This window comes from Megachile rotundata, chromosome 8, assembly GCF_050947335.1.
Source record: "Megachile rotundata isolate GNS110a chromosome 8, iyMegRotu1, whole genome shotgun sequence".
Lineage (NCBI taxonomy): Eukaryota > Metazoa > Arthropoda > Insecta > Hymenoptera > Megachilidae > Megachile > Megachile rotundata.
Genome location: NC_134990.1, coordinates 14,606,962 through 14,633,631, shown reverse-complemented (window position 1 = coordinate 14,633,631; position 26,670 = coordinate 14,606,962). Strand labels below are relative to the sequence as shown.

The window sequence follows — 26,670 nt, the reverse complement described above, 5'->3', positions numbered from 1 at the left end:
TTTTCTTTGAAAACCTTTCTAAATTCTAAAAACCTTTTCCTTCCATACATCTATAATTTTAAGGAACTCGCTTCACGAAAAATTAGCATAAGAATTGGGGTATAGTGGGTGCCTTAAGCGCCTCTGAATTCGGTTCTGAAATCTCCTCCTGGTAATAGGATAGTAGGGTGTGCGAAGAGGTGGCCCGAAAAAATGGAGTCTGTACCGCCTACTTTTATTAGATTTTCGGGCTACCAGGAGCCCAGAGGTATCAGGATAGTAGGATGGGCAAGGAGGTGGCACGAATCTATAGCATGCGCAGAACTATGCGCAGTAGACCATGCGCCGAATGCATTGCGCAATGAATGGAAAGGTGGTAGGGGAACCGCTGGGTCCAAAAATCTACTCCTGGTAGCAGGATCACAGAATGTGCAAGGAGGTGGCACGATGACCTGCGCAGAACCATGCGCAGTGTGACCTGCGCAGAACTATGCGCAGTACAATCTGCGCAGAACTATGCGCAGTACAATCTGCGCGAGGTGTATTGCGCAATGAATGAGAAGGTGGTAGGGGAACCGCTGGGTCCAAAAATCTACTCCTGGTAGCAGGATCACAGAATATGCAAGGAGGTGGCACGATATGACTTGCGCAGAACAATGCGCAGTGTGACCTGCGCAGAACTATGCGCAATGAATAAGTGACGTAATGGAAGAACCAATAGCTTCGATAATACCTCCTGGTATCAGGATAACAGAATGTGCAAGGAGGTATCCCACTAAAAGAGCTATTTTCCCGCCCAAATGACCGAATTGCATACCATCAGAAATAATAATTAATACCGCCCTAATGTAATCAAAAAGTGAACTTTTATGATTTATTTTTAAAGAATGAGATCTGTAGAATTTTTTTATGCCATTTTGGTGCATATTTTAATTGTAATTAATTAGTTATTAATTATTAATGTTAGGCAATAGGGTATCGACATCCTTGTTAGGCAGAATTTTTTAATTAATTTTGTAAAATATAGAAATAATTTATGACTTTTTGTGATTGAATCATGAAGAGGAAGGTTCAAACTTTATTTTCCGATCGATTTTATTAATATTTAATCATTTATGTTTAAGAGAAAAATTATTGTTTCATTAGGCTATTGAAGTCAGACGCCATTGGCGCCATGTTTGTTTGACATCGTCAAGTATGATTACATTTGCTCAAAATGCTCCTCGGGTAACAGGATAACAGAATATCAAAAGAGGTGGCACGATAGATAACATGGTGGCAAAACCGACAGGTCCGCTGGTACCTCCTGGTATTAGGATAACAGAATATGAAAGGAGGTTAACTGCCAAAACTGCTCTCCCGCCATATATACAAAAAGTACATACTAAGTGCAATCTAATTATAAGGAAAGTAGGTCAGGTTTGAGAATAAATACTCTGGCTAATTTTATTAAACATTCATTTATTATCCTATTTATTATTGCAAAAGTCTTGACAATGTTTCATTGATCTTAACCTATTTTTTCCTAAAGCAATTAACAATAGAACTAATGTTACAATAATTACATTGAAACTCGATGTATCTTAATAATAAAGTAAACAATGAACAAATATTTAATATTATTTTAAATTACAGGATGCAGTAGCTATAATACCGATATTGAAAACTGTAGGTAACGCCATCTAAGCAACGACATTAAAAAATATTCGTAGCGGTGCTGTAATGGGGAAATGTATACCTTTTGATGGATTTGGATCTCGATATTTGTTATGGCTAGTCAACGAACAAATGTAACAGAATTCTTATATAATATAATTTTAACAATTGCATTTATGTGGTGATCATATTCTTCGTTGTTTTGACCAGCTGATGCGTACTCGTAAAAGTGGGCGTATTTATCCACGTACCTTATGAAGAGGATATCTGCGTGTGACGAGGAATGTAGCGTTTTAACTGGGAGTAACCTGCAAAGCAGCAAGTTTTTTAACGTATGTCAAATAAAATGTTAAGGTTTCTATCACGACGACGGGGTCGTAGTGTCAGTGGACAAACTACGTCATCCCAAATTAAAAATCAGAGATTGCTCAGCAATAAAAATGTTGTTCAGTGCAGAGTTGTTTTGCTCGATGGCACAGATTTGCCCATAGAGCTGTCAGTAAGTACAACAGTTTATCAAATGTCAGTTCTTAAGTGTTACCATTCATAGTAAACAGATTTACTTATATTTTGTATGCTTTTATGTTATAGAAAAAGGCATTAGCCAGCGATTTATATGAACAAGTATTTTATAGCTTAGATTTAATAGAAAAGGATTATTTTGGTCTGCAGTATACAGACAGCAATAATGTTCAACATTGGTTGGATCCAACCAAGCCTATAAAGAAACAAGTAAAAAGTATGCTTATCAAATTTTTGTTTATATGCTCCTATAAAGTGTAACTGTTTATTAATTAATGAATGAAATTCTGTATAGTTGGTCCACCATATACCTTACGTCTTAAGGTAAAGTTTTATTCGTCAGAGCCTAATACATTACGTGAAGAATTAACAAGGTATCAGTTCTTCTTGCAACTGAAACAAGATGTTTTGGATGGAAAACTTCACTGCCCTCATCAGGTTGCTGTACAGTTAGCTGCTTTAGCTCTACAATGTAAGCAGTTTGTACCTACAATAAATATTATAAAAAATATATAACTTGTAATAAATATGTAATTATATTATTACATATTTTCAGCTGAACTTGGAGATTATGATCCTGCCATTCACAGTGCAGCTACAGTATCTGAATTTAGATTTGTACCAGGTCAAACAGAGCAAATGGAGCTTGAAATACTTGAAGAATATGCCAAATGTTCAGGTCTTAGTCCAGCACAAGCTGAATCAACTTATCTCAGTAAAGCTAAATGGCTGGACATGTACGGTGTGGATATGCACACTGTACTTGGGAAGGATGCATGCGAATATTCTCTAGGATTAACTCCAACTGGAATCTTAGTTTTTGAAGGAACACAAAAGATAGGTTTATTTTTCTGGCCCAAGATTGGTCGTCTAGATTTTAAAAAGAAAAAATTAACATTGGTTGTAGTAGAAGAAGATGATGAAGGTAGAGGAGAACAAGAACATACGTTTGTATTCAGATTGGTAAATGAAAAGGCTTGTAAACATTTATGGAAGTGTGCTGTAGAACATCATGCATTCTTTCGATTGCGTGCTCCCGTCAAAGGTGCTAGCGGACGTCAGAACTTCTTCAGGATGGGTTCACGTTTTCGTTACAGCGGAAAAACTGAATTTCAAACTACTCAATTGAACCGAGCTCGTAGAACTGTGCAATTTGAGAGACGTCCAAGTCAGAGATACGCTCGTCGACAGAGTCATGTCTTGAGGGAACGTCAACGACAACAAACTGAGCAACCACCACCACCGCAGCAGCCTGCACCGCCTGCTGGTAAATATATAATTTTATTCACAAGTTCACACACTAGTTATAACAAAAATATTATCACTTTTAGCCGAAGAGGAACCTTTGCAACGTCAGTCGAGTCAATGCAGTACAAAGTCATCAGATTCCAGTGTACATGCTACATCTTCACCTTTGGTGGATTCTCTGTTAAAATCACTTGCCAAAGATCAACAACCTTTGGAGCCTAGAAATCAAACGACAGTGGCTGCCACTGAAAAAGAATCTGAACCAGTAAAGACTAGTTTGATCATTGAAAATATGACTAATCAAACATCACTAGTGCCAAATAATCAAGTTGGTGGTACCTCTTCACTGCCACCTCGTACACCTATTCCTCCAGAATCACTGAAATGCAATATCTTGAAAGCAAAGTCTCTTGAGCAAGGCAAGAACTCTAACTTGGTTTCAATTACCTCTACGGATCCATCAACAGTCGTTACTAAAAATAATCAGCATACTGATGCAGCAACAATTGTATCTGTGGTAAGAAAATAATATTTGAATAATCAATATCAATAATTCAAATCCATTGAAGTAGAAAGTTGTTTTGTCATTTTTGTTATGTCATATACACATCATTTAATGAAACTTTGCCTTATCATTGTATTTGTACGTATTAAAAATATTGTGTTGCGTTTTTGAGCTTCTAGGCTTGAGTTGTAATTTGTTTGCTTTTTTGCATTGTCCACTATTTAGGGAGGAGATAAACTGACACTTTCTGTAAGCGGAGCTACGGTGATGAATCCATCTGCAGAGGATAATGTGACAGTAACGCATTTCTCTTTAGACAGTTGGGGACAGATTGAACAAAAAACCACACAGTTAAATCCTAAAGTTTCGAATCAGTCTCAGAATCCATTTAATCCGTTCACTAACGATAACAGCAACGAAATTATTACTAGTACTACCGAAAGTGTAGAAGAAGATACAAAAACGGAAGAAGAAAAGAAAGCGAATACGAATCCGTTTATAGATTCGAATCCGTTTTTGGGGCTGCTCAACCCCTTCAAAGAAGTACAGCCTACTACTGAAAAGAAAACTGAAGAAACAGAAAAGAATGGAGCAAGAGTTGTGAAAACTGAAGAAATACAAACAACTACTACAACTCTTACTCATAAGGTGTGGTTTATTCTTCATGCTTATTAGCTATTGCAATATAAATTGTTCATGTAACTTGTACACAATGCTTTTGTTGAGTTTGTGTAAATTGTATGTACACATGCTTAATCTTTAACGTATGTAATGTATTTTTCTAAGCTGACATTTCATACCAACTTTACAATATGTATAACTGACTTGTGATTTATATAATACATATTTTGTATGTTTTAGGATGACAATACAGCAGTTTCTGATATCAGTCCTTGGTTAGTTGCTGATCCATCACAAAACACAACGATAGATCAAACTCCAATTAAACATACTGTAATTACGAGGAAGACAGTAATCACGACTCAGCTTTAAAATGATTATTTATGAAACAACGATATAAAGGTGAATAATGCTTCTGAAAAATATCGAGGAATGTGGTAAATCTCGTCTTCCGTAAGCTACTTAAGTGCCTACAAAATTGCATTGCCTCATAAGACCGGACAATACAGTTTAAAATAATTTTACATTTTCAAGGGGCCAATTAAGCATTTATACTTCTTAAATTTTAAAGACTTTTGATATAAAATAATTTCATTCTGTGAGTTTTATGACGAGATTATGTGCTCGGAACAACTTTTATAAAATCGTATACTTAATATTATATAGTAACGACGTAAGTACTCTTAAACGTTGTAAAAGTAATATGTACTTCAAAGTGCTATTTTTTCATTTATTTTATTACAACATTCCTTCGAACTCGGTAATTATGCAGAAATATTATTTCATATATATGCATTTTTAATGTTATTCTGCCATGTCATTCAATTGTGTTCTGCATTTATTGTTAAGTAGGATAGGTAACTTTTACAAAGAGAGAAATGTCTTTGCACCTTGTCAGTATGGATCAGAACATACGAAGTAAAAAGATTGGTGCTTTCAAAAATTAAAACATGGAATTATGTTTACAATACGCGCTTGATTGTATATTTATGCATAATTGAACAAACTTTACATGTTACTTAGAATTCGCAATTGAAAGTATGTAAAATCTCTAAGATAGTATTTCCTACTTGCCATAGTGCCTTTGATAATACATTAAAAAAGGCTATTCAAGTTTATATTCATTCCTATTGATTAAGTTTTTAAGTACTATAAAATCGTTTTATTGTTGAAAATATCTTTAGCCACAGAAGTATGTACATTATGATTGATATAGTACAATTAGTTCATAAAAATGATCTATTATTCTCATTTATTTTAATGAAAAGTTAGAAAGAAGCAGTGATACATTTTCATGTGGAAAAAATTGAAAATTTGTAAACTTATTTGTATTTATATTGTATGCTTTACTATATCATGCAGCTTTGTATCACTGAAATATTTTCTTCCTTGTAATTTTTATTGTTTCTGTAGTTGTGATGTTTTGTAATTGACATATCAGTATTTTATAAAAATTATTTTTTGACATAAGTAATACAATAAACTAAAGAAGACGATTGTAAGAATAAGCTTAAGGAATTGTCTTAGAAAAAATATATTTGTTTCTCATGTTCATTGTGTAAATTTGAAACATTCTCTAAACTTTGTAGATCTGATATGTAGTTTATTGTATTACTAAATTTGTTATTTGTAATTTATTTAAAAGACAGCTGAACAAAATATGTTTAACAAATCATGAAAAGTAAAAGTAAGACCTGCCTGAATGAATTATATACAAAAAGGCTGTTGAAGTACTTATTGTATTCCATATATGAGCATTTATGAAAGTAGTTTGACATTTTATGTATTTAAATATATTATATTTAATAGTAATAAGCAAAGTACATATAACACTATTATTTGAAAACCTAATATATGTATTACCTGTGTTTACAATCTAATATTAACTAATACCCTAATGTATTCCGTCCTAAAGTATTATATATACACACTGTTATATATATAGATATATATAATTTTTGCTTTATAATAAAAAAGTACTTTAAAATTCTGTAGATCTTTTTGACTTCTCCATCCTTCTGCATATTTTATAAAATAGGCATTGAATCACTCACAGTAAAATTAAAATGATAGGACCTTTTCTGCTTATCATATCTAATAATAACTCGTTAACATTACAAACGTTTTCAAAGTTTATTTGTTAAGAAAGATTAAAGTACCAATATAAGTTACTAATATTCATTTTAAATTAATAAAAAAGTTGGCAGTAAAATTAAGTATTCATATAATTAAAAATAAAATATAAATATTTTCAATAATGTTTCAAACGATCTTATATATTGGTAACTAATTATTAACTTCCTTGTTCAAACTAATGTATAATATTAAAGACAGTACAAAGAATTTTATCTTACTGATACGAGTGCTTGTAGACAAAATACGTTATCTCTCGTACCAGTCACCTTATAAATCAGTAATATTTGTTTATTTTATTTATCTGACAAGTCGTACCTATCGTTTAAAATCAACAATAGTCTATATCAAACAAACGATGAGCATTTGTTTGTTAAAAATTTATCTGTTCAAAGCATTGCATTACGAGCTACATCCATCAACAGACACAAATCAATCAAGCATCATGAAAACGTTTACAATAAAATTTAAAAAATACAGATATCTTCTGTCTCTGTACCAGTCTTTTCATAAAGAACTGACATTCACATTGTTAAATACACTAAAATTATAAAGGAATGTTATTTGTCAATGAATCACTAAGACCGTACACATATTCTTCCTAAAATTTAAACTCTACCATATCTGCGCACACGTTGCATGAAATGTGTGCTGTTTCTCATATTATTTAAAAGTAGAGTTTACTCTTTGTGATGTGTGAACACTTGTAAACATTTTATCTAAAAAGTTCGACATAATCTAGTTATTATTTACAAAGTAGAATCCTCAACTGCAGTATAATAGTATCTACCTTCGAAAATATATCACAAATCTTGTTTTAAGTACATCTGACTTAACGTTTTATCATTGACGCAGCATATATGTATATTAGCCATAGAGTATAATACAAGGTGATTGATCTAAGTGTGACAATTATTTATGAACTGTTTGTTGTAACTTTTGTTATCAAATTGCAAAGGTCATAAATATTTAAATATTACTTTGGTTTGAATTCTCTCATGCAACAAACAATTAACAAATAATTTAAGTGGCATGCTTAGGTGAATCAGCCGAGCTGACGATTGTGTAATAGAAGATATCATACAGGTGTCTCAGGATTGTCCCATTCTTCAGCATCTTGTCGCGATAAGAATCGTACCTGGGACGACTCCCTCACCATCAAGCTAACAGTATCAGAATAATCAACGACGTCAACGCATCTCTCCCCGTCTCGCGGCAAGCTTTTATTCGAAGATATCGAGCTACTGTTTTCTTCGCTACAGTCGTGTTTGAACACGCTATCAGACTGCGAATGAGTTGGGGTAGATAATTCAGAAACTAATGGCGTAGATTCATCCTCGCTCTCTCCCGGTGCAGGTGACACAGGTAACGTGCCCATTAAACGGTCTTTTAATTTCGTTAACTTCTCCAGGCTAGAATTTGGAACAGGAACTGGCAGGGCCACCTCGTCGTTCAACGTAGAGGCGGAACGTCGTTTCTTCATCGGTGTTGAAATGGTAGACTTCATGGGTATATTATTAGCTACATAATTCTCGTCTGTTGACTTAGATCTAAAGGCAGGTCTAGGAGAAGGCGGTGGAGATACAAAGAGAGATGCTGGTCTACTACTGTTCAAATTGCCTCCGCCTTTTCTTATGTCTTTACGTCCAAACGAACAGGCTGATCTAGTACTGTGCTGAGATGTAATGCTACGTTGTGAATTTGTACGCTGAAGATGAACTGTGGACTCGAACGAACTATCGTCTGAGGTTTCGATTTCATCGGTAACTGGTACCCAGTGTAGAAGTGGATTAGGCTGAAGAATCACGTAATCTGTGTCTTGAGGAGCCGCTGAGACTGATCCTAAAACAAAGCTCTATGTTACGCGCTTTTCTGTTTCTAATTGTTAAAAAGTAAGTCGATTAAAATACGTTGAATAATGTAAAAAAGGATTCTTAACTGAATTGTGGTTGATAATTAGAATACTTTTATTTTTCATTTTGTCTCTGATTCATCATTGATGTTATTAAATTCTATTTTTTGGATAAAGATATAAAATGAAAGCATACAGAAGCTTATAGATCTAGTCTAAGAAAGATAATATCATTTCATATTTCCAATAAAGTTTTATTGCCATTTGCTTTTATAATATAATTGTCTAATAACCTAATTAGAATAACTGTACACACAGTACAAAAAGAAAAATACATGAAGATGAAAATATAATCGTAGTTTTTTCACTTTGGTATATAAAACTTTTCCCTTTTAATGTAAAAGCTTATCTTTCTAAATGTACAAGATCTATCAGCATAAACATCCCAGAAAGAAATATATTCATTTAACATTCAATGATAGTAACACGTAGTTATCACAGTCTGTTTTACAAATATTAATTATGAAAAAATACTCTTAAGTATTAGGTAATTGTAACTAATCATACAATGACCAATTAAATAACAACATTCAAATGATTCCAAAGACGTACAAGAAGGGTACGAATGTTTTGTATAGTTTTAAAAATACAACACGACATACAATGTTCGCAAGTAATACCATTAATATATTAAACTACTACATGAAAATGATATTTCTTTATTATAACAACGCACACATTCAAGTCACTGTCGCCATAACGTTGTTCGTTATACGGATGACACATTTCTTTTTATTTAACATATGTCATTCATTTTATATCCTTTTATCTATACAATAATCCAGTCTATCATAACGCATTGGCACATTTTCAGAAAATAGAGGCAAGATTCAGAAGGAAATTCCTTCCACCTCTTTGATGTGTATTGTACTTAAAATATACGTATATAACAAATTTTTATTGACTGTTTTCTTTTAATATATGATTACACCTATGTTCGATAATACTGTTACAAATGTACCTACGTATTGACGTATGTATATATATTAAGAGACATTAAAACATCAGACACATTGACCAGATTTCCCTGAAAAACTGCTAATGATGAGATTATAGAATCATCTTCAAATGCGATGATTTGTAGTAGTACACATGACATATAATTAAATGATGCAGTTGCCTTCGATTTTAACAGGTTCATTAAAGACTTGTATTGTACTCAATTACGATGTCACGTTTTTGGTCTGGCTGCGGTGGTTCTTGAACTATTACCAGAGGCAGTGAAAGTGGTAGGGAAGAGGGCTCACCTGAAAGTGAGTCTGATGGTACTACGGTAGAAGATGGTACATCTAACACATCTTCACAAGCTTCTTCATTTAACGTTTGCAATGCTCCACAAATCATCTGTTCCTCCAATGTTACCTAAAAATTAAATTTACCTTTGTTTCTGGTCGTATGAAATACCTTATGTTGCTTGCAAATATTTTACTATTCAAATTTTAATAAGCAAAAGTAAGTTTGGTTCAGCTTACCTGAAACTAAAATCACAGGCAAGCGTAATGAAAACAATATTTTATTAATCAGTTAATCGTTAGATTATAAACACAAACATTATTCGGGTATCACTCGAAAGACACTTACTTGCTTTTCCATGATGGATTGTTTCGTTTGATCTCGTCTTGAAGTACCATCGGTCCTTGAATTTCCTTTTTCTTTTTCTGTATGAACAGGTACGCGTATCGAAGTTCCTTGCAAAGCATGATCTGTAATAACGTATAGTGTGATTACAATGTAATAATAATTTGATAGATATAATAAATTTATACATATACCTTTGCGCTGAATTTGTTCTGAACCTACAGTGAATCGCACACTTCGAGAACCTTCTTCATGTGTACTGAAGGAAGAAAGTTCTAATTCCCTAAGCGACACAAGTACCATACGAAACAGTTCCCAATCTCCAAATGCCATTTTTAATACCTATGTGATGAACGATTCTTTAATATACATTGTAAGATTTATTGTTTAAAAACAAGGAAATAAAACTCACTTTCTTCAACTCCTGTAAATCACAATGTAATAGAACTCTTCCATTAATGTTATTCTCTTGAATAACTTGTTTGTACTGCGGTGCATGACTCGAACTCAAGCTTTCAATCCTATCGATAAGATCACAAACACCGTTCACTGTTAAAGTCGACAGCCTTGTTTCCAAAATTTCGGACTAAAAGATAAAGAAAATAATATAGCATACAGCAGAAGAGAACACTAGCATGCTGAATATTATACGTACCGGTAAAGTTGTAGTAGCAGAAAGAGGTTTGATTTTAGGTTCCATGGGAGGTATTTGCACCCAAGGAGAACCTTGCCAATCCAATGATGGTTGAACAAACCAGGATGGTGTTGACGGTACCGGTGGCACAGGTCCTTGTAAACTAGGTGTTCTAACAAACTTCATTCTATTTGTTAATCCACTCTTATTCATTTGATCGTGGCCATTACCATGTACTGTCCAAGGACTGTACTGCTTATATTGTCCAAAACCTACTTCCTCTTCCATACTCTGTTGTTCCTCTTTAATCTTTTTCTTAATATACGGATCAAGATTGATCGTAAACGGTAAGAATATTTTCATATCGCTGACGAGTAAGCTGGATCGATGAAACGTTAGGAAAATATCCAACTTGCGTTCGTCCCTGTCCATCTCCAAAAGAGGCTGGACTTCTTTAAGTACTGGAATTTGAGGTCGTATCTTATCGTAAAGACTTTTTAAGGACATGTTGTCGTCCAAGGTATCTTCGTACATGTCGTAATGTAGTATCAGCCAAGATGTTCTAAACGGCCATTGCTCGGTAATGTTAATCCAAATAGCTAAATGATACCAGTTGAAATCAATTTGGAATGCTTTTAACAATCTCCCAGTAACATACACTACATTCATTAATCTTCTCATACTGCGAGGATTCACGTCGCTGAAGTAATCGTCGGTGAGAAGCATTTTATTAAGATCTTGTGCTCCACCCAGTCGATTCAGATTGCTACCGATACTACTCGCGATCGATTCACTCAATCGTAATTTTCTACTTCCTTTTCTACTTTGTGGTTTCAATTTTTCATTGCTGTTCATTATACCGGATTCCGTGCTGAGCCTTCTATTTGACACAGAATGATGCATCGTACTCGAGGCGGTATAAGTAACGCTCTCTTCGGCTTCCGTCCACGTGGTTTTTCTACTATGCTGAGCAGTCTGTTGAGCAACTTTTACCTTTCTTAAACCACTGTTTTGTAAATAAAATGGAAGATGTACCATATTGCGCAAATAATCGTGACCTCCAATATTGGACTCCGTAAATAATCTTCTACTATTGACTTCCACTGCCTTGGCAATAATATGTGGATCAATTGCTAATATGACAACAAACGGATAACCATTATCACTGAACAATGCTTGTATTGCATCTAAAACTAATAACACTTTGTCCTGTTCACAGCTGTCCAAACCGTCCACAATTATTACTAATCTGCTTTGTTGAGCCATGAAACTGTCTAAACACTTGACCATTTCGGTCATCAAATTAACTTCGCTTTTCAACGTTTGAATAAAGCCTTCACTTTTAAGAGTCTCCAACTTGGAAATGCTGCGTTGAAGATGACGCCTTTGCGAGAAAACAAGCGCTTGCAACGTTCGACTCCAGGTGTACAAGTTTGCTATTATACTAACGGCTAGTATTAAGGCAACGGTTATCATAATGATGTGCGCAGTAACTTTCTCTATTGTTGGCTCGCTACTAGAAATATCGATGAGGTAGACTGTAAGTACAGAGATACCAACGAGCAAGCTGCAAAAGCAAAATTCGAATATCACTATGTAGGGTAAACAACAAAGGTGTCTCCATTTCCACGTTGTGGTCGATTTATCAGGTTTTGGCCTGAACGCTCTGTACAATCTGGTGGACAATGAACCAAAGTCATTTTCGATAGAATCATAAAGAGATCCGACCATTTGTACTACTGCATTCTCTCCGGCAGCGGTTGTACCGACTCGAGTTTGATCGGTGAAATAAAACTTTATTGGTTGGACAGTAACACCGTCGTGAACTCTGCTGCCAGGAGGATGACAGAAAATCACTTGCAACAACAGCTTCAATGAATTCAACTTTGTAGTTAAAGCTACTGTAAAGTTGTACGGCCAATACCAATCGTACCTACAATTTAAACGTTTATTAAATTCTTGCAATATTATAGCAGATTCAATTGAATTCTTCCAATTGATATTCTCACCTTTTGTTGGCATACCATACAAGTATTAAAAAGATGTATGTAATGAGGATAAGACTTATGCCACAGGCAAGACCAACGACCCACGACTGCAAGGCAAGACCTATCGTAGTACCCACTAACAAGGATACGTGGGTTACTACTACAAACAACAAGAATGAAAACTGAAATACGGGGTCTATCCACTGCCGAGCAAAATTCTTCATTTCCTCTGAAAGAATAAATACACATAAGAAATTTAATTAACTGTAACAAGAAGCTTTCCAATTACCTCTTAATTTGTTTAACAGGAAGGATTTCCCAGAACCCCACTTTGCGTAAAGGCCAACAGTTATAGGCGTTGAGAGTGATGGTTCACTAAGAATGTCTGCTAATGCGCTACTGTATAAATCATAACCCAGCATATTCTCGTTATCTTCATTAGTATTTAGACGCCCTGAAATGTTTATGAAAATTAATATAATTTTGGTCCAATTACAAAGTATATCTAGTAAATGAAATCGTATCAGAATACTTACGTGCACCAAATATTTGTCCAAGAATGGTCTTTGGATGATTGATGTCGATATTATACGGAGTTTCACCTTGCCTGTTTGGACGGTAAAGAAGTTGACTGTTTTTTGGATTCCTCAGCAATATCTCGACGATAGCCTTCGATCGTGCGCGCATAGCTATATGAAGTACAGTGTCACCCTTTTTGTCGGTAGCTGAGACTTTAGCCTTTTTGTCTAGCAGTAATTGTACTATTTCCGCATTTCGCGACCTAACTGCCCGCAGTAACGGTGTATCACCGTCTTTAGTCGCGATCTCCAAATCTGGGTTGGCGTTCAATAACAGTTTTAATATCGGTATATTGCCTTTTTCAACTGCAATATAAGTTGCTGTTTTCTTATCCTAGAATATTTCAATAAAATTACGACGATTAACTGGATCTTAGATCCTTAAAGCAATCGTTTTTGTTATACAAAACTATTTGTCTTTATTACAAAACAATTTTCAGAATGATGAATTAAAGACTACTTGGCGAAACTTTCTACGGCGGTAGAAGTTTAACTACGATCAGATGATTACCTCAAGCGTAACCAACTTTATTTGTTTTACCTTGCCAGCAATGTCTACGTCGGCGTATTTCTTCAGAAGAGATTCAACTACTCCTCTATGACCTCCTTTCACGGCATGAATCAAATTTGTATCGCCAGCTCTATCTTGAATGTTCACGTAAGCACCAGCGTTTAACAGAGCATTCGCTATTTCGTGATGTCCTTCTCGACAAGCTATCGCCAGGGCCGTGCAACCATCTTTATCGAGTGCATTCACGTTTGGTTTGTGCTCTAAAAGTAGTAGAACTACATCCGCGTGATTCCCAAGAGTCGCCACCAACAGCGCCGTCCATGAATACTACAAAATTTTATTTATTTATCATTTGACAACACACAAACTTCAAACTCTTAGATTTCTTACCATGCCAGCAGTATCAACGTTAGCACCAGCTTTCAGTAAAGCGTCTACAATCTCCACGTGTCCTTTACGTGAGGCCCACACCAGAGCTGTAGTACCATACTAAAAAGGAAAAAAGTCTCATTCACCTTTGCCTCTTAAAGCGTTGTCTAAGGTACAAAGGTTGAATTACCTTGTCACCAACATTGACCTTAGCACCGTGAGCAATAAGATCTTTTACAATGTCAGGGTAACCCCTGCCTGCAGCCCACAATAACGAAGATATATGAAAATTTCCATGTGCATTGACGTCAGCTCCTCTTGCTAGCAACATCGTCACCGTCGGCGACCTCCCTTTGTATGTCGCCCACATAAGTGCCGTCCATCCACCCTAAAAATAGATTACATTTTTTATACATTTTATCAAGCATATGTTCATTGACTGCCATATTTAGCCTGTTGTAAGTTTCCATTGAACAAGATTATTTTGAATAAATTTTATGCATGGCTTACACATTTTGTCTGTAACATATGACATATTTTCTATAACATTTGCACTAGTCTTACAACATTTTGTCTATGACATATGACATATTGTCCCCAAAATTTGTACTAGTGTTACAACATTTTGTCTATGACATATGACATATTGCCCCCAAAATTTGCACTAGTGTTACAACATTTTGTCTGTGACATATGACATATTGTCTCCAACATTTGCACTAGTCTTACAACATTTTGTCTACAATATATGACATATTGTTTACAACATTTTGCTGATACAAGTACATTAATATTTCTGATAAGAGAATTTCTAATAAGGCTACTAGAAATGAAGCATCCAATCCTATGAATAATACAATAATGTGTTAACCTTTTATCTACCAGCCTTTTTAATCCTTGTGTTAATAAAGGTCAAAAAGTCTCGCACAGTGCCAAGCGTTCTGCTTAAAATGAACATGACACAAGGGTAAAAATATTCAGAGAATGGATGCAGAAAGCAATTTTGAAACTGAGGTGCAATAAATTCTTTGACATCAAAGTGATATTGGTATCTTGGTATTCCTTGGTATTCTTGACTGCTGATGTTCTGACCTAGTGATGTAGAAATCTTGTCCAAGGATTGGCAAAGGTTCTCCAGAACTAAAAATATTACCATGTCTCTGTGTTCCAAATCGGCCCCATGCTCGAGCAACTCGAGGCAAACGTCGGTGTGACCTTCCTTGGCGGCGCAAAGCAATGCTGTCCAGTTGTCCTGAAAATTCCAAGGAGATAGTTAAAAAGACATCAGTTTTTAAATGTAGTATGGTATATGTCAAGTTTGAAATTTATACTAACCCCATCTTCTGCGTTAACATCTGCTCCATGATTAATAAGTTCCCGCACAAAGTGGATCTTCCCCTTAGTCGCTGCAAGGATGAGGGCTGTGCTACCATTCTGTCAAAAATAATTCGATCAACCAAAAGATCAATGTGATCATAGACTCAACCCATTCGACGCACCAGGTGCGTCACGATAAAAGTGTATCTAAAACATTTATTCCTTCACTTTCAAGACTTAGTATCTTAATGTAGAAGCTTCTAATGTACAAGCCTTTAATGTAAAAGCTTCGAATGGGTTAAATAGCCATGATTTACATATTTTTCTTTAAACAATACAGCATGTTACAATGTAAAATCATGAAAGACAAAAGTGTCACAAAGTAGCACTTGTGATACATCGATTTAAAGCTCGAAGTCTCAGGAAAATGACTGTGTAAGTGTCTTATCAATAATTTCAATACAACATGGCTGATCAATGCGGCAAAGCAAACAATGACCGACTCGGAGACAAAGAAAGTCTAGCACCATTTCATGACATAAAAGCATCACAAAATGGTGGTTGTCGTACATCTATTTGGAGGATGAGGTCTCAGAAGATGACTGTGTCTTAAGATAGTTATCAATGACTGAAAAGTGAATAACTATTCAAAGTTACTAATTGGCAATATCAAACTGTAAATCAGTTGTGTACCACACTTTGTCAAATTTCCAAATAAAAATTATTTCAGTGAAGTTTGAAGAAGTGGTAGTTGTACTAAGCATTGTGACATACTGCATGAAAGACATACTGTATAAATTGTGATATGTTACCTCGTCTCGATCATCGATCTGTACTCGTTTGTTCTCGAGGAAGTTTTGCAGACCAGCAAGATTATCATCCGTGATATAGCTGGCGAGAGATCGGTAGCAGAGCGATACCATCGAGTCAGTCCGATGCAAGGTCTGCGAAAAAGAAAACGGAAAAATGTTCTTTTCTGCTGGTTAAGCCGGCGAGCGACTGTCAACTGAATCGTGTCACGCTGGTCGATCGACGGGCTGCCGAATTAATTTGCTGCGTAAGTACTGGTATCATTCGGTTAAATGTAATCTTAATCCCATGCGAATCGTTCAAACTCTCGTATCGTTCAGAAATTCGCGTTTTAATTGTTACGTTCAAACAATTTAACACGCGTTCACACGTTAATCTTCCGATCTGCGAATCGGGTTAATTAGCAGTTTATTTTCAAGGTTTCCATTAATGAATAGCGGAATTTCTTGGTACGATGATTAATAATCGCTGACCGTGACATTGTTAGAGCGCTCTTGCATAGAATTTTAATGTTTAATGACGTTGAAGCGTGAAACTCTGAATGCATCCTTGCGATCCAAACAAAATAAAAGGAACGTTGTATAAAAATATCTGAGAAGCTTGAGAAAAATTTATGAAGACTGTGAGTCAGTTGTTGTCTCGAACATCTAAAATTCTTGTTGAACGGATCGAAATTTATTTGCGCGAGATAAGGTTTGGGGTTTCGATAAGAGATATTATGGTCCTCTGACGTTATTTATATCGACAAATAAATAATAAATAAATTGCAACGTGCATCGTTTGATTTCTGACGAAGCTATAGGCTCGTCTAAAATCAATAGACCTCCTCTCAAGGCTATTAAGGAACAAACCAGCTTGAAACTGTTGCAGAGGCTTTCGCGTTTAAGCCGTGCCCTATATTCTGACAACAATATCGGTGCGTCACTCTTTGATAAAGCTAATTGCAATATTAATGGAACACCGAGACCTTTGAATGACAGAAACTTCATTTTCAGCAAGTTCCATGTGGATCCATGTTATTTTAATTAACTGGAAAATGTACTTTTGCATCTTCATTATATTTGTAATTAGAGTTTCAATTTGCAGAACAAAAGTGAATAAAATGGAATTAAGACACTCGCGTCTCAAATATAGTAGTTATATTTTTGGTAGAGATAAAAATACAAGCTTGAGTTTTTGTAAAATTGGGCGGTGTTTCACCTTGAAGGTGATTAGACCGTGGCAGTCATCGTGTTAATTAAAAGCAACATGTATGTTGATTCGGTGGATGTACATTCGAGTGCAATATTGGTTTTTTTTGGGTAAGAATTTTGGGGGAAGGAACTACCTGCCTTGGGGAGAATCTAGGGAAGCTAGAGAAAGCTGGAGAATTTTGGGGAGAGCTTAGGAGGTCTCAGAGTGAATTTGGGGAGAGCCTAGATAAATCTGGAGGAGACTCTCAGGAGAACCTAGATTAATCTTGAGGAGGATCTGGAGAGAACCGAGATGAATCTTGATGAGAATTTGGGGGGAGCTTAGGGAGATTCCAAGGAGAATCTGGGGGAAGCATAAATCAATCTTGATGAGAATTTGGGGAGAGCTTAGGGAGATCTCAGAGTGAATTTGGGGAGAGCTTAGATCAAACTTGAGGAGTATTTGGGGAGAGCTTAGGGAGATCTCAGAGTGAATTTGGGGAGAGCCTAGATCAATCTTGAGGAGTATCTGGGGAGGACCTAGATAAAACTTGAGAATTTGGGGAGAGCTGAGGGAGATCTCAGAGTGAATTTGGGGAGAGCCTAGATCAAACTTGAGGAGTATCTGGGGAGGACCTAGATAAAACTTGAGAATTTGGGGAGAGCTTAGGGAGATCTCAGAGTGAATTTGGGGAGAGCCTAGATCAGTCTTGAGGAGGATCTGGGGAGAACCTAGACAAATCTTGAGGTGGATCTCTGGAGAACCTAGAACCTTGAGGAGGATTTGGGAAGAGCTTAGATCTCATGGAAAATGTAGGGAAACAAATACCTCAGGAAAAATCTAAAAAATCCAAAGGAAACTTAAGGACTATATGCAAAAGCCTTGATCTCAGGAAAAACTATAAACCCTAAAATCTTCACTAAAAAGAATTTAAAAAGAACATAAATTAGTAAAATCTACCCAAAACCCACTTATCCTCATAAACCCCAAGAAGGCTCTTAAAATCATTTCCCCAAAGACCTCAAGTTCTCAAGGTTCTCCCCCCGTCCAAATTGCACTCAATGTTTCTCCACCAAAATGTTAATACCAATCCACAATTCCAGCATTGCTTCCAAAAGAAAGAATAAACAACAGCTCACACCAAACAAAATCACTCGAGTCCTGAGTCCAGACTAACCGGCTGCGACTGTCTGCGAATTCCGAAGTTGAACTTGCGGCCAGATTCACCATCGGTGGCTGGCGCAGTAAAGGTGATCGTGGGTACGTGAAAATGCGGGAACACGTGATGATGATGATGATGATGATGGTGATGATAATAGGAATGATGATTGTTAAATCTGTCCTCCTCCCAGCCGTTAGGTTGCGGTATATGAAGTCGAAGGAAGGGTAACTTAATCCTTCGTCCATTCGTGCCGCTCGTTCCAGGTTCTTCGTTCTTTGGTGATTCGTTTTCACCAGGTAGCAGACAGTTCGGTATACCTGGGTACGCGCTGACGAGACTCGGCGCTAGACTCGAGCAGATGGCGGCGTTCGCTATGCTGGATCTCCTGATGGGATTCACACCGGTTCCCGAAATTATTGTTTCATACGTAGGAGTCGGAGGCTGGTTCTTTCCAACCAGAGGCAGAGTCTGTCTTCTGGGTGTCTTCTGATCTTCCCGAGAATCGTCTTCGTCCTTCAGACACGAGGAGCTTCCGGTCAAATTAGAGGACTTCGAAAATGTGGACATGATCTTGTAACGCCTTCGCAGCAGCAGTGGAGATGCAGCTGGAGGATTCACGTTCGGCTGAGCCAATACAATGTTCTCTTGTATCTCCGTACTTATCACGGTTGGGTTTGTCTCTCCGGAAAGTTCTGCAATTTCGGGCTCGTAAATTGCAGCCGCTTCCAGAGAATAGTCCGGATTTGCAGAGGGAAGGAAACTCTGGTCCTTGATGGACTTTCTGCTTTCCATCGAGTATCTTCTGGAATACAGAATCTCGAATCTCTCTGTATCCATCCTCTGCGCGTTTTCAACCGGCACGGAATCAAAGTCGCTCGGTCTGGGAACCACATTTTCGGGGTCGGAGGCTTCTCTGGAATCGCTGGAGGCCTTAGACTCGTGACTCTGCGTTCTCCGCACGCGTTCACCGCATTTTTCGTATTCGATATCCACGCCTTGTGGGTCTTCGACACTTTTACCATCTTCGATCGCATTTTCTTGGTTTAATACTAATCCAGAATCGGCCTCGATAGTTATGGAGATCCTCCTGTCGCTGTCTCTGGATGAATTTTCTTCTTCCTTTTCGTCGTCCTCCTCGATACTGATGCGAAAATGATGCGTCGTGATCTTGAAACGATCATCTTTGGCCTTCCGCATGGCATTCTTTCCTCAACGAGCTCACGATTCGAAAAGGAATCTTTGCTAGATAAATAGCGAAGAGCAATTTATGAGAACTGCAGCAATTGAATGTGCTTCCCCATCTTTGGTTTTTTATCGTTATTTAAACATTCGTTCTCGAATGCGGAGTGATCGTAAATGACGGAGAACGTGAAGTGGGAAACTTGTTGAACTACAGAATGAGCGATTAACAATATCTGTATTTAAACACTATGACAATTTTCTAACTCAGTCCAACTTTCGATGAAATAATCTGAAGTGTTACAAACTTCAGTGAAGTTTATTATTCATTAAAAATAATTAAAAATGACCTACTAAAGAATGATCGATTAACGATATGTCTACTTAAACACTATGACAATTTTGTAAGTCAGACAGCAGTCCAACTTTCGATGAAATAATCTCAAGTATTACAAACTTGATTGAAGTTTATTATTCATTAAAAATAATTTATAATGACCTAGCAAAGAATGATCGATTAAAAATGTGTCTATTTAAAAATTATAACAGTTTTCTAACTCTTGAGACAATACTTCTTTGTCCAACTTTCGATGAAATAATCTCAAGTATTACAAACTTGATTGAAGTTTATTATTCATTAAAAATAATTTATAATAACCTAGCAAAGAAAGATCAATTAACAAAATGTCTACTTGAACACTATGACAATTTTCTAACTCAGACAATAATTTAATTTTTGGTGAAATAATCTCAAGTTTTACAAACTTCATTGAAGTTTATTATTTATTAAAAATAATTTAGAATAATCATATTCGTTCTACATAAGAGGAAGAAATGTATTCTAAAACATGCAGTCTTGCACCAAACAGGAAATCAAATAAATACTAAATATCTAAATTAACTCATTTGTCTACTCTGCATTAAAAAGCAATCTCACTTAATCAAATTCCAAACTACAGTTAAATAAAAATCTAATCTCCGACGTGTTAATAAAAGATAAATGCACAGGAAACTGTTTACTGTCCGATAAGAGAAAAGCTACTAACACTCCGATGCTGAAAATGGAAAATAAAATTAATGGAAGTTCAAAAAACTGTAGAAGCAAAAGATCCAAGATGACAATCGCGATTTCGTATCAATATACCGTAAAGTGAGACGGACCCTGGACAAAGCGGTGAGTCTGAGCATTTTTTCCAAATTTCTCGTGGTCATCGCTTCTTCTCTGCTCCAAACACCGTTTCCGGAAGCTACGTTCCGGATTTCCTCGCAAACCGAATACGCGTACGCGGTTCACTCGAAACGCGTGCGATCCGCGTCGTCAGCAGATCGCTTAAGAACATCGCGTAGAACATCGTGCGACATTTATATATCCGACCTGGGATCTTTAAAGTCGTGTACACAGTTCAGCGGAATCGCGGGTAACAATCGTACGCTTTCAACGAACTCGCGATCGCGAATTTCTTCGGCGGTACATAATTTTATTTTCTTTTTTCAAGTTTCGCGCGCTCTCGTACGCGAGTGGTCACAAAATTCTGGTTCTTTTCAAGCTTGGAATTCTTGAAATTCTTATACTATCTAGTATAGGTATTTTCTAATAATTTAAATTTAATTCTAGTCTCAGCTCTTTGTTTAAATTTCGCGCGCAAGTTTCGTACTGATACTAAATTTTCAAATTGTTACAAATTTAATTCCCGACCTTTTTACGGTTCGATTAAACTTCACGCACTATATATATTAAACTTTCAAACAATTTAAAATTAATTTTGACTTCTACCTCGTTTTCGTTTTTCAAATCTCGCGCGCTGTTAAAACTAAATTTTCAAATGGTTTTCAATTTAATTCCCGACCTTTTTACGGTTCATTTAAACTTTACGCACTATATATATTAAACTTTCAAGCAATTTAAAATTAATTTTGACTTCTACCTCGTTTTTATTTTTCAAATCCTACGCGCTATTACCTGCACTCCCGAACGCGCGAAAATTTAAAACGATCTCAAAGCACGTATCGTTAATTCATAAATTTTTATATTATTTTTTAATACTGATTTAAATGAAAAATGTGGTGATCTAATTTCAATTTGAGCACAGTTCCATAGGTCTCGTGATTGACCTGATTATGCAAGGATCGATTCCCTTGAGAGAAACGATATAAACATCATCAATTTGGAGCCAGGAATGTATCACGATCACGAAGATGACTAGTGACGTAAGAAGCAGCGAATTGATTTACCCGTAAAAACTGACCGAGCTTATATCGTAAAATTTATTCCATTACGTTCGTACAGAGCAAACATAAGATAATTCGCTGATAACGATTTCTGACTAATGTACGCAAACACTAATTTCACTGTTTTAGTGAACGCTGGCAATTAAGCGTTTTGAAGATAATCAATTTTCAAGAACGAAGTCAAGTACATGTCTTTGGTAATTAATAAAAATATTACTGAAGAATTAACAAGTTTATTTGCATACAGAATTGTAGTAAATAGTTTGATATCTAATTAATCGGAACGTCTTTCGTTCAGATGTCTTATGAACGCCATTTAAAATCGAGCAATTAACGCGTCGTGTAACGCGATACCGACGTAACAGGAACCGTTTAAAAAGTTCTACAGAACAATATTTAGACACAGAACGGTAGGTGTGCTCGGTTAGAAAAATATTTTCCTAGAGTTAGACGAGAAGCATCGCGCGTCCTTGCGCTACTCGCGGCACTTGGGCCAATTAAAGCCCACAACCGACTAATCAATTGTGTACGAACCGCATGTCGTTTACTGGGGATCATAAAAACGAATAGCACTGCTGGGAAAACAAGCTCCGATAATTCTAACCCTTCCTCCGTACAGTGCCAACGCTGTTCAACCCAACGAAAAAAATCAAAGAAAAAAAGAATCCACTATCAAAGTAAATCATATACAATACGCATCGCTAAATTTATAAAGAAGCATCACCAATTTTCCTCTTGTAACGATGCGCATTTCCGAGTAACAAAGAAAACGTTGTCAGGAAATATATCAGTCGATCATAAATCTTCTTAATAGATGGCTCGAGCGTATCGTAATAAATTGCACGGAAACGTTTTGTGTAATCAAGATGCGATAAATACACTGTAGCGATGCAAAACAAATTGCAAAATGTGCAAACCTAACCGGAAGTTTAATGCGCGCCTTAAATCAACTCCCGGTATAAATATAATTGATCCTCGCTGCGTTGCTTTTTGAAACAATGACGTTCGATACGACATAATATAATTCTTTATCTATTTTAATCCGTATTGATCCCGCAGATTACTCCCATAGGGGACTTGAGGTTTTACATTGATTAAAGATGAAACCGGTATACCATAATTGCTAATTAGAGATTAACGATCAAATTGTAGTTGGGATAATAACATGGTTAGATTAAGGGAAACATGTGTTATTGTGCATGTACACTTGGGGTTTATAAATTCCTAGATCTGATTTCTAGATCCACATATCCCTAGGTCCCTACACTCCTAGATCGTAATATCACTAGATCCCAATTTTCCTTAGATTTCAAATTTCCGTAGATCCCAATTTCCCTAAATTCCAAATTTCCCTAGATTCCAATTTCCCTAAATTCCAAATTTTCCTAGATCCTAATTTCCCTAAATTCCAAATTTCCCTAGATCCCAATTTCCCTAAATTCCAAATTACCCTAGATCCCAATTTCCCTAAATTCCAAATTTCCTTAGATCCCAATTTCCCTAAATTCCAAATTTCCCTAAATTCCAAATTTCCCTAGATTCCAATCTCCCTAAATTCCAAATTTCCCTAGATCCTAATTTCCCTAAATTCCAAATTTCCCTAGACCCCAAATTTCCCTAAAGTCCGAATTTCCTTAGATCCCAATTTCCCTAAATTCCAAATTTCCCTAGATTCCAATCTCCCTAAATTCCAAATTTCCCTAGATCCCAATTTCCCTAAATTCCAAATATCCCTAAAGTCCGAATTTCCCTATATCCCAATTTCCCTAAATTCCAAATTTCCCTAGATCCCAATTTCCCTAAATTCCAAATTTCCCTAGACCCCAAATTTCCCTATAGCCCGAATTTCCCTAGATCCCAAATTTCCCTCGACCCCAAATTTCCCTAGATCCCACATTTTTCTAAATTCCAAATTTTTCTAGATTTCGAATTTCCCTAGACCCTAAATTTCCCTAAATTCCAAATTTCCCTAGATCTCAAATTTCTCTAAATTCCAAATTTCCCTCGACTCCAAATTTCCCTAAATTCCAAATTTCCCTAGATCCCACATTTTTCTAAATTCCAAATTTTTCTAGATTTCGAATTTCCTTAGACCCCAAAATTTCCAAAGATCCCAAATTTCCCTAAATCTCAATATCTCTAGGTTCCTATATCCCTAAATTTCAACACACACAGCACAACAGAAAAAGAATAAGATGTGGTAAAAAATGCTGATACATTTTAGTTTGGTGTTTTGAAATATAGTTGGTCCACATAGTTCCAAAGGTATCAGACTAGTTAACATTGCTCTGATTCAATTTGCTTTAGACTTATAAAGAATTTAAGGACTTGTAAATTTGTCGTGTAATTAGGAGTATTAAATCTGTCAGGCAGTAAAACGTACGGTTCAAGCTGCCCACTGTAATCCGTTCGATGTACGAAAACACTGTTGCGCCCCTCATTTGTCTTTCGAAACACGTGGAAAAATTTTGGCACAATTTCGCAGGCAAACGATCAAGTAGTAAAGTGCTTTATCTCGAGATCCACCTGTAGGTTCTATCGGCATTACGAAACTTACATATGTTAACATACTCGAGATATCGATCGGAAAATATGCTAAATTTTGTATACAATGTTGGAGAAAAAACAATGGTTCGTGACATGTTTCGAATTCGAGGGACTACGTGTTTTGTATAGATCGAGTTATGATCGGTTTTTTGGCGTTGCACGTGATTGTGCAATTGGAAACTGGATAATTGATGCGGGTGGTTTTTTTTAGTAATCCATGAATAATTTTACCGTTTCTTTTTCTGTACCTGCTTACTTTTGTTCCAGATCGACTGTAACACCTGTTGACACGAGGAAAAGGATCCGTAGTGAGCCCGACTCAATCCCTGCGGGATCGAAGACAATGATCCTACATCTCGTTCAGAATTCAGTAAACTACTCCTCTCATTCGAGGATTCCATGGAAACCGTGTCTATATGCGAAAATACTCTCATTATCTGGTTACACTATATGGCGCTAAAATCACTATTAACAACACTGTATTCATTCCATGTCACCGATAATTTTTATCATATTTTCTTTCTTCCAAATTTGCCACAGAAACAGATGCCTTTCGTTCGTTTAATGACTCTTTATTTGTAACATGAAATATTAATAACACGACACAGACAAAATGAGACTTGACAAATGAAAGACATCTCGCGCCAGATGCGTCAAGTTTGAAAGATTTTCTGAATGGAAGTGAATTTTACCCAAAATGTTAAAAGAAATTTTTAGCTTGAGTTTCATATTTAACCCTGAACTACCATGGCTGTGTTAGTTATTTTGAAATTGCGAATGTTCAAAATAACTATCATCAAAATTAATAGTATCAGTTTATTAATATACATATAATATACTGTACTTTATTTTAATGTAATCAGAACAGCTAAGTAAAGCTGTTTTATTATTTCTAGCTACGTCAGTGGAGCCCGAATTAAACAGTAAACACATTATAACCATTATCCACTTTCGAACGCAGAAAATATTTAACGAGAAAAGAGCTAAATCTGCCTGTGCCATGGCACTTAAAGGTTAATGTCCTTTGCAAGCTTTCTGTCAATTGTGAAGACTATTTATTTCGCCCGCGGTATTCGTATGCCAAAAACTGTATTCACAGGTACACAAAAGCATCGTGCAAAGAATAACTGGCGCGTTCACAAGTTTAACCACGATGAACACAATATGAACAGAATCGAAGCGAAATACTTTTCCACGCCAACACCGAACACGAATTAACAAGGCACTCCTCTCCGTTGCAAGAACCGTTTGTTTATTAGCATTCCAAATGAAATCTTGGAGCTAATTAAAAGCAAGGGCAGTCGCATACACGATAATTTTCCGTATTTACCGAGTTTTATCTGGGTCTCGGTAATTTCACCCGATTCCAGATGATCTTATCGTGAAATTCTAGCGGATGTGTATGTAAATATGTGTCCTGAAGCAACGACACCGTGGAAACTGTGTGAGCGAACGACGATTGCCCTCGTTATAATCTGAAGAAAACGTTCGAGAAACAAACAGAAAGACCAGAAAGCACAGATAGTGTGTCTATTTTCTATCTGGGAGCAACTGCGTAATGAACTTCACCGATCTGGATATTATCATTCATATATACCGAACTCTAGTTATATTGCCACTTTCTGCAAATACATTTTATAGAGGTAATGGCAAGACGTACTGAACGATAACCATTAAATTGCCACGCGTTATATCGCCGAGCGTTGATTTTTCACGCGTTGAATTACCTCGCGTTATATCGTCACGCGTTGAATTACCTCGCGTTATATTGCCACGCGTTGGATTTCCATGCGTTAAATTTCCTCGCGTTATATCGCCACACGTTGGATTTCCACGCGTTGAATTACCTCGCGTTATATTGTCAGGCGTTGGATTTCCACGCGTTGAATTTCCTCGCGTTATATCGCCACGCGTTGGATTTTCACGCGTTGAATTTCCTTGCGTTATATCGCCACGCGTTGGATTTCCACGCGTTGAATTTCCTCGCGTTATATTGCCACGCGTTGGATTTCCACGCGT

At 36.3% G+C, this 26,670-nt stretch overlaps 2 protein-coding genes and 1 long non-coding RNA gene across 13 annotated transcripts in view; 2 read left to right on the top strand and 1 right to left on the bottom strand.

The window, feature by feature from the left end:
- The first annotated feature begins 1,969 nt into the window (after positions 1-1,969).
- On the top strand, positions 1,970-6,254 carry yrt (erythrocyte membrane protein band 4.1-like yurt). Of its 2 annotated transcripts, XM_003702795.3 has the most exons (7): positions 1,970-2,134; positions 2,227-2,374; positions 2,453-2,629; positions 2,714-3,424; positions 3,489-3,922; positions 4,136-4,558; positions 4,772-6,254. In XM_003702795.3, exons 1-7 carry the CDS (start codon positions 1,970-1,972, stop codon positions 4,901-4,903), a joined length of 2,190 nt encoding a protein of 729 aa, XP_003702843.2. In that variant the 3' UTR covers positions 4,904-6,254. The 2 variants fall into 2 exon arrangements, with proteins under 2 accessions (XP_003702843.2, XP_076390439.1); XM_076534324.1 differs by lacking the exon at positions 4,136-4,558.
- Positions 6,255-6,308: 54 nt separating this feature from the next.
- Arms (Ankyrin repeat-rich membrane spanning) overlaps positions 6,309-26,670 on the bottom strand; it is a 32,043-nt gene continuing 11,681 nt past the window's right edge. For 4 of the 10 annotated variants that reach the window (XM_076534316.1, XM_076534315.1, XM_076534313.1 and 1 more), the window contains 15 exons: positions 16,364-16,495; positions 15,570-15,668; positions 15,388-15,486; positions 14,425-14,622; positions 14,256-14,354; positions 13,896-14,192; positions 13,313-13,688; positions 13,066-13,230; positions 12,798-13,005; positions 10,810-12,721; positions 10,567-10,740; positions 10,349-10,496; positions 10,158-10,279; positions 9,824-9,938; positions 6,309-8,506 (listed from right to left, as the gene is read on the bottom strand). In XM_076534316.1, coding sequence (XP_076390431.1) covers positions 7,743-8,506; positions 9,824-9,938; positions 10,158-10,279; positions 10,349-10,496; positions 10,567-10,740; positions 10,810-12,721; positions 12,798-13,005; positions 13,066-13,230; positions 13,313-13,688; positions 13,896-14,192; positions 14,256-14,354; positions 14,425-14,622; positions 15,388-15,486; positions 15,570-15,668; positions 16,364-16,474 — 4,887 coding nt within the window. In that variant the 5' untranslated portion in view covers positions 16,475-16,495 and the 3' untranslated portion in view covers positions 6,309-7,742. Of the gene's footprint in view, positions 8,507-9,455; positions 10,055-10,157; positions 10,280-10,348; positions 10,497-10,566; positions 10,741-10,809; positions 12,722-12,797; positions 13,006-13,065; positions 13,231-13,312; positions 13,689-13,895; positions 14,193-14,255; positions 14,355-14,424; positions 14,623-15,387; positions 15,487-15,569; positions 15,669-16,363; positions 16,496-18,711; positions 19,909-21,019; positions 21,382-24,899; positions 25,261-26,670 lie in introns of those variants that run through there. The other 6 variants (XM_012284421.2, XM_076534318.1, XM_076534317.1 and 3 more) reach the window with 6 other exon arrangements.
- LOC105662392 (uncharacterized) lies at positions 8,019-9,476 on the top strand. Its single transcript, XR_013038994.1, has 2 exons — positions 8,019-8,160; positions 8,379-9,476. It is a non-coding gene; the product is annotated as an uncharacterized LOC105662392 (long non-coding RNA).

Bases quoted from the DNA above. Each gene is read 5' to 3' on its own strand.
- yrt (XM_003702795.3), top strand. From the start codon at position 1,970: ATGTCAAATAAAATGTTAAGGTTTCTATCACGACGACGGGGTCGTAGT. The intron at 2,375-2,452 runs GTATGCTTATCA...AATTCTGTATAG, and splicing joins TATAAAGAAACAAGTAAAAA to TTGGTCCACCATATACCTTA. The intron at 3,923-4,135 runs GTAAGAAAATAA...TCCACTATTTAG, and splicing joins CAGCAACAATTGTATCTGTG to GGAGGAGATAAACTGACACT.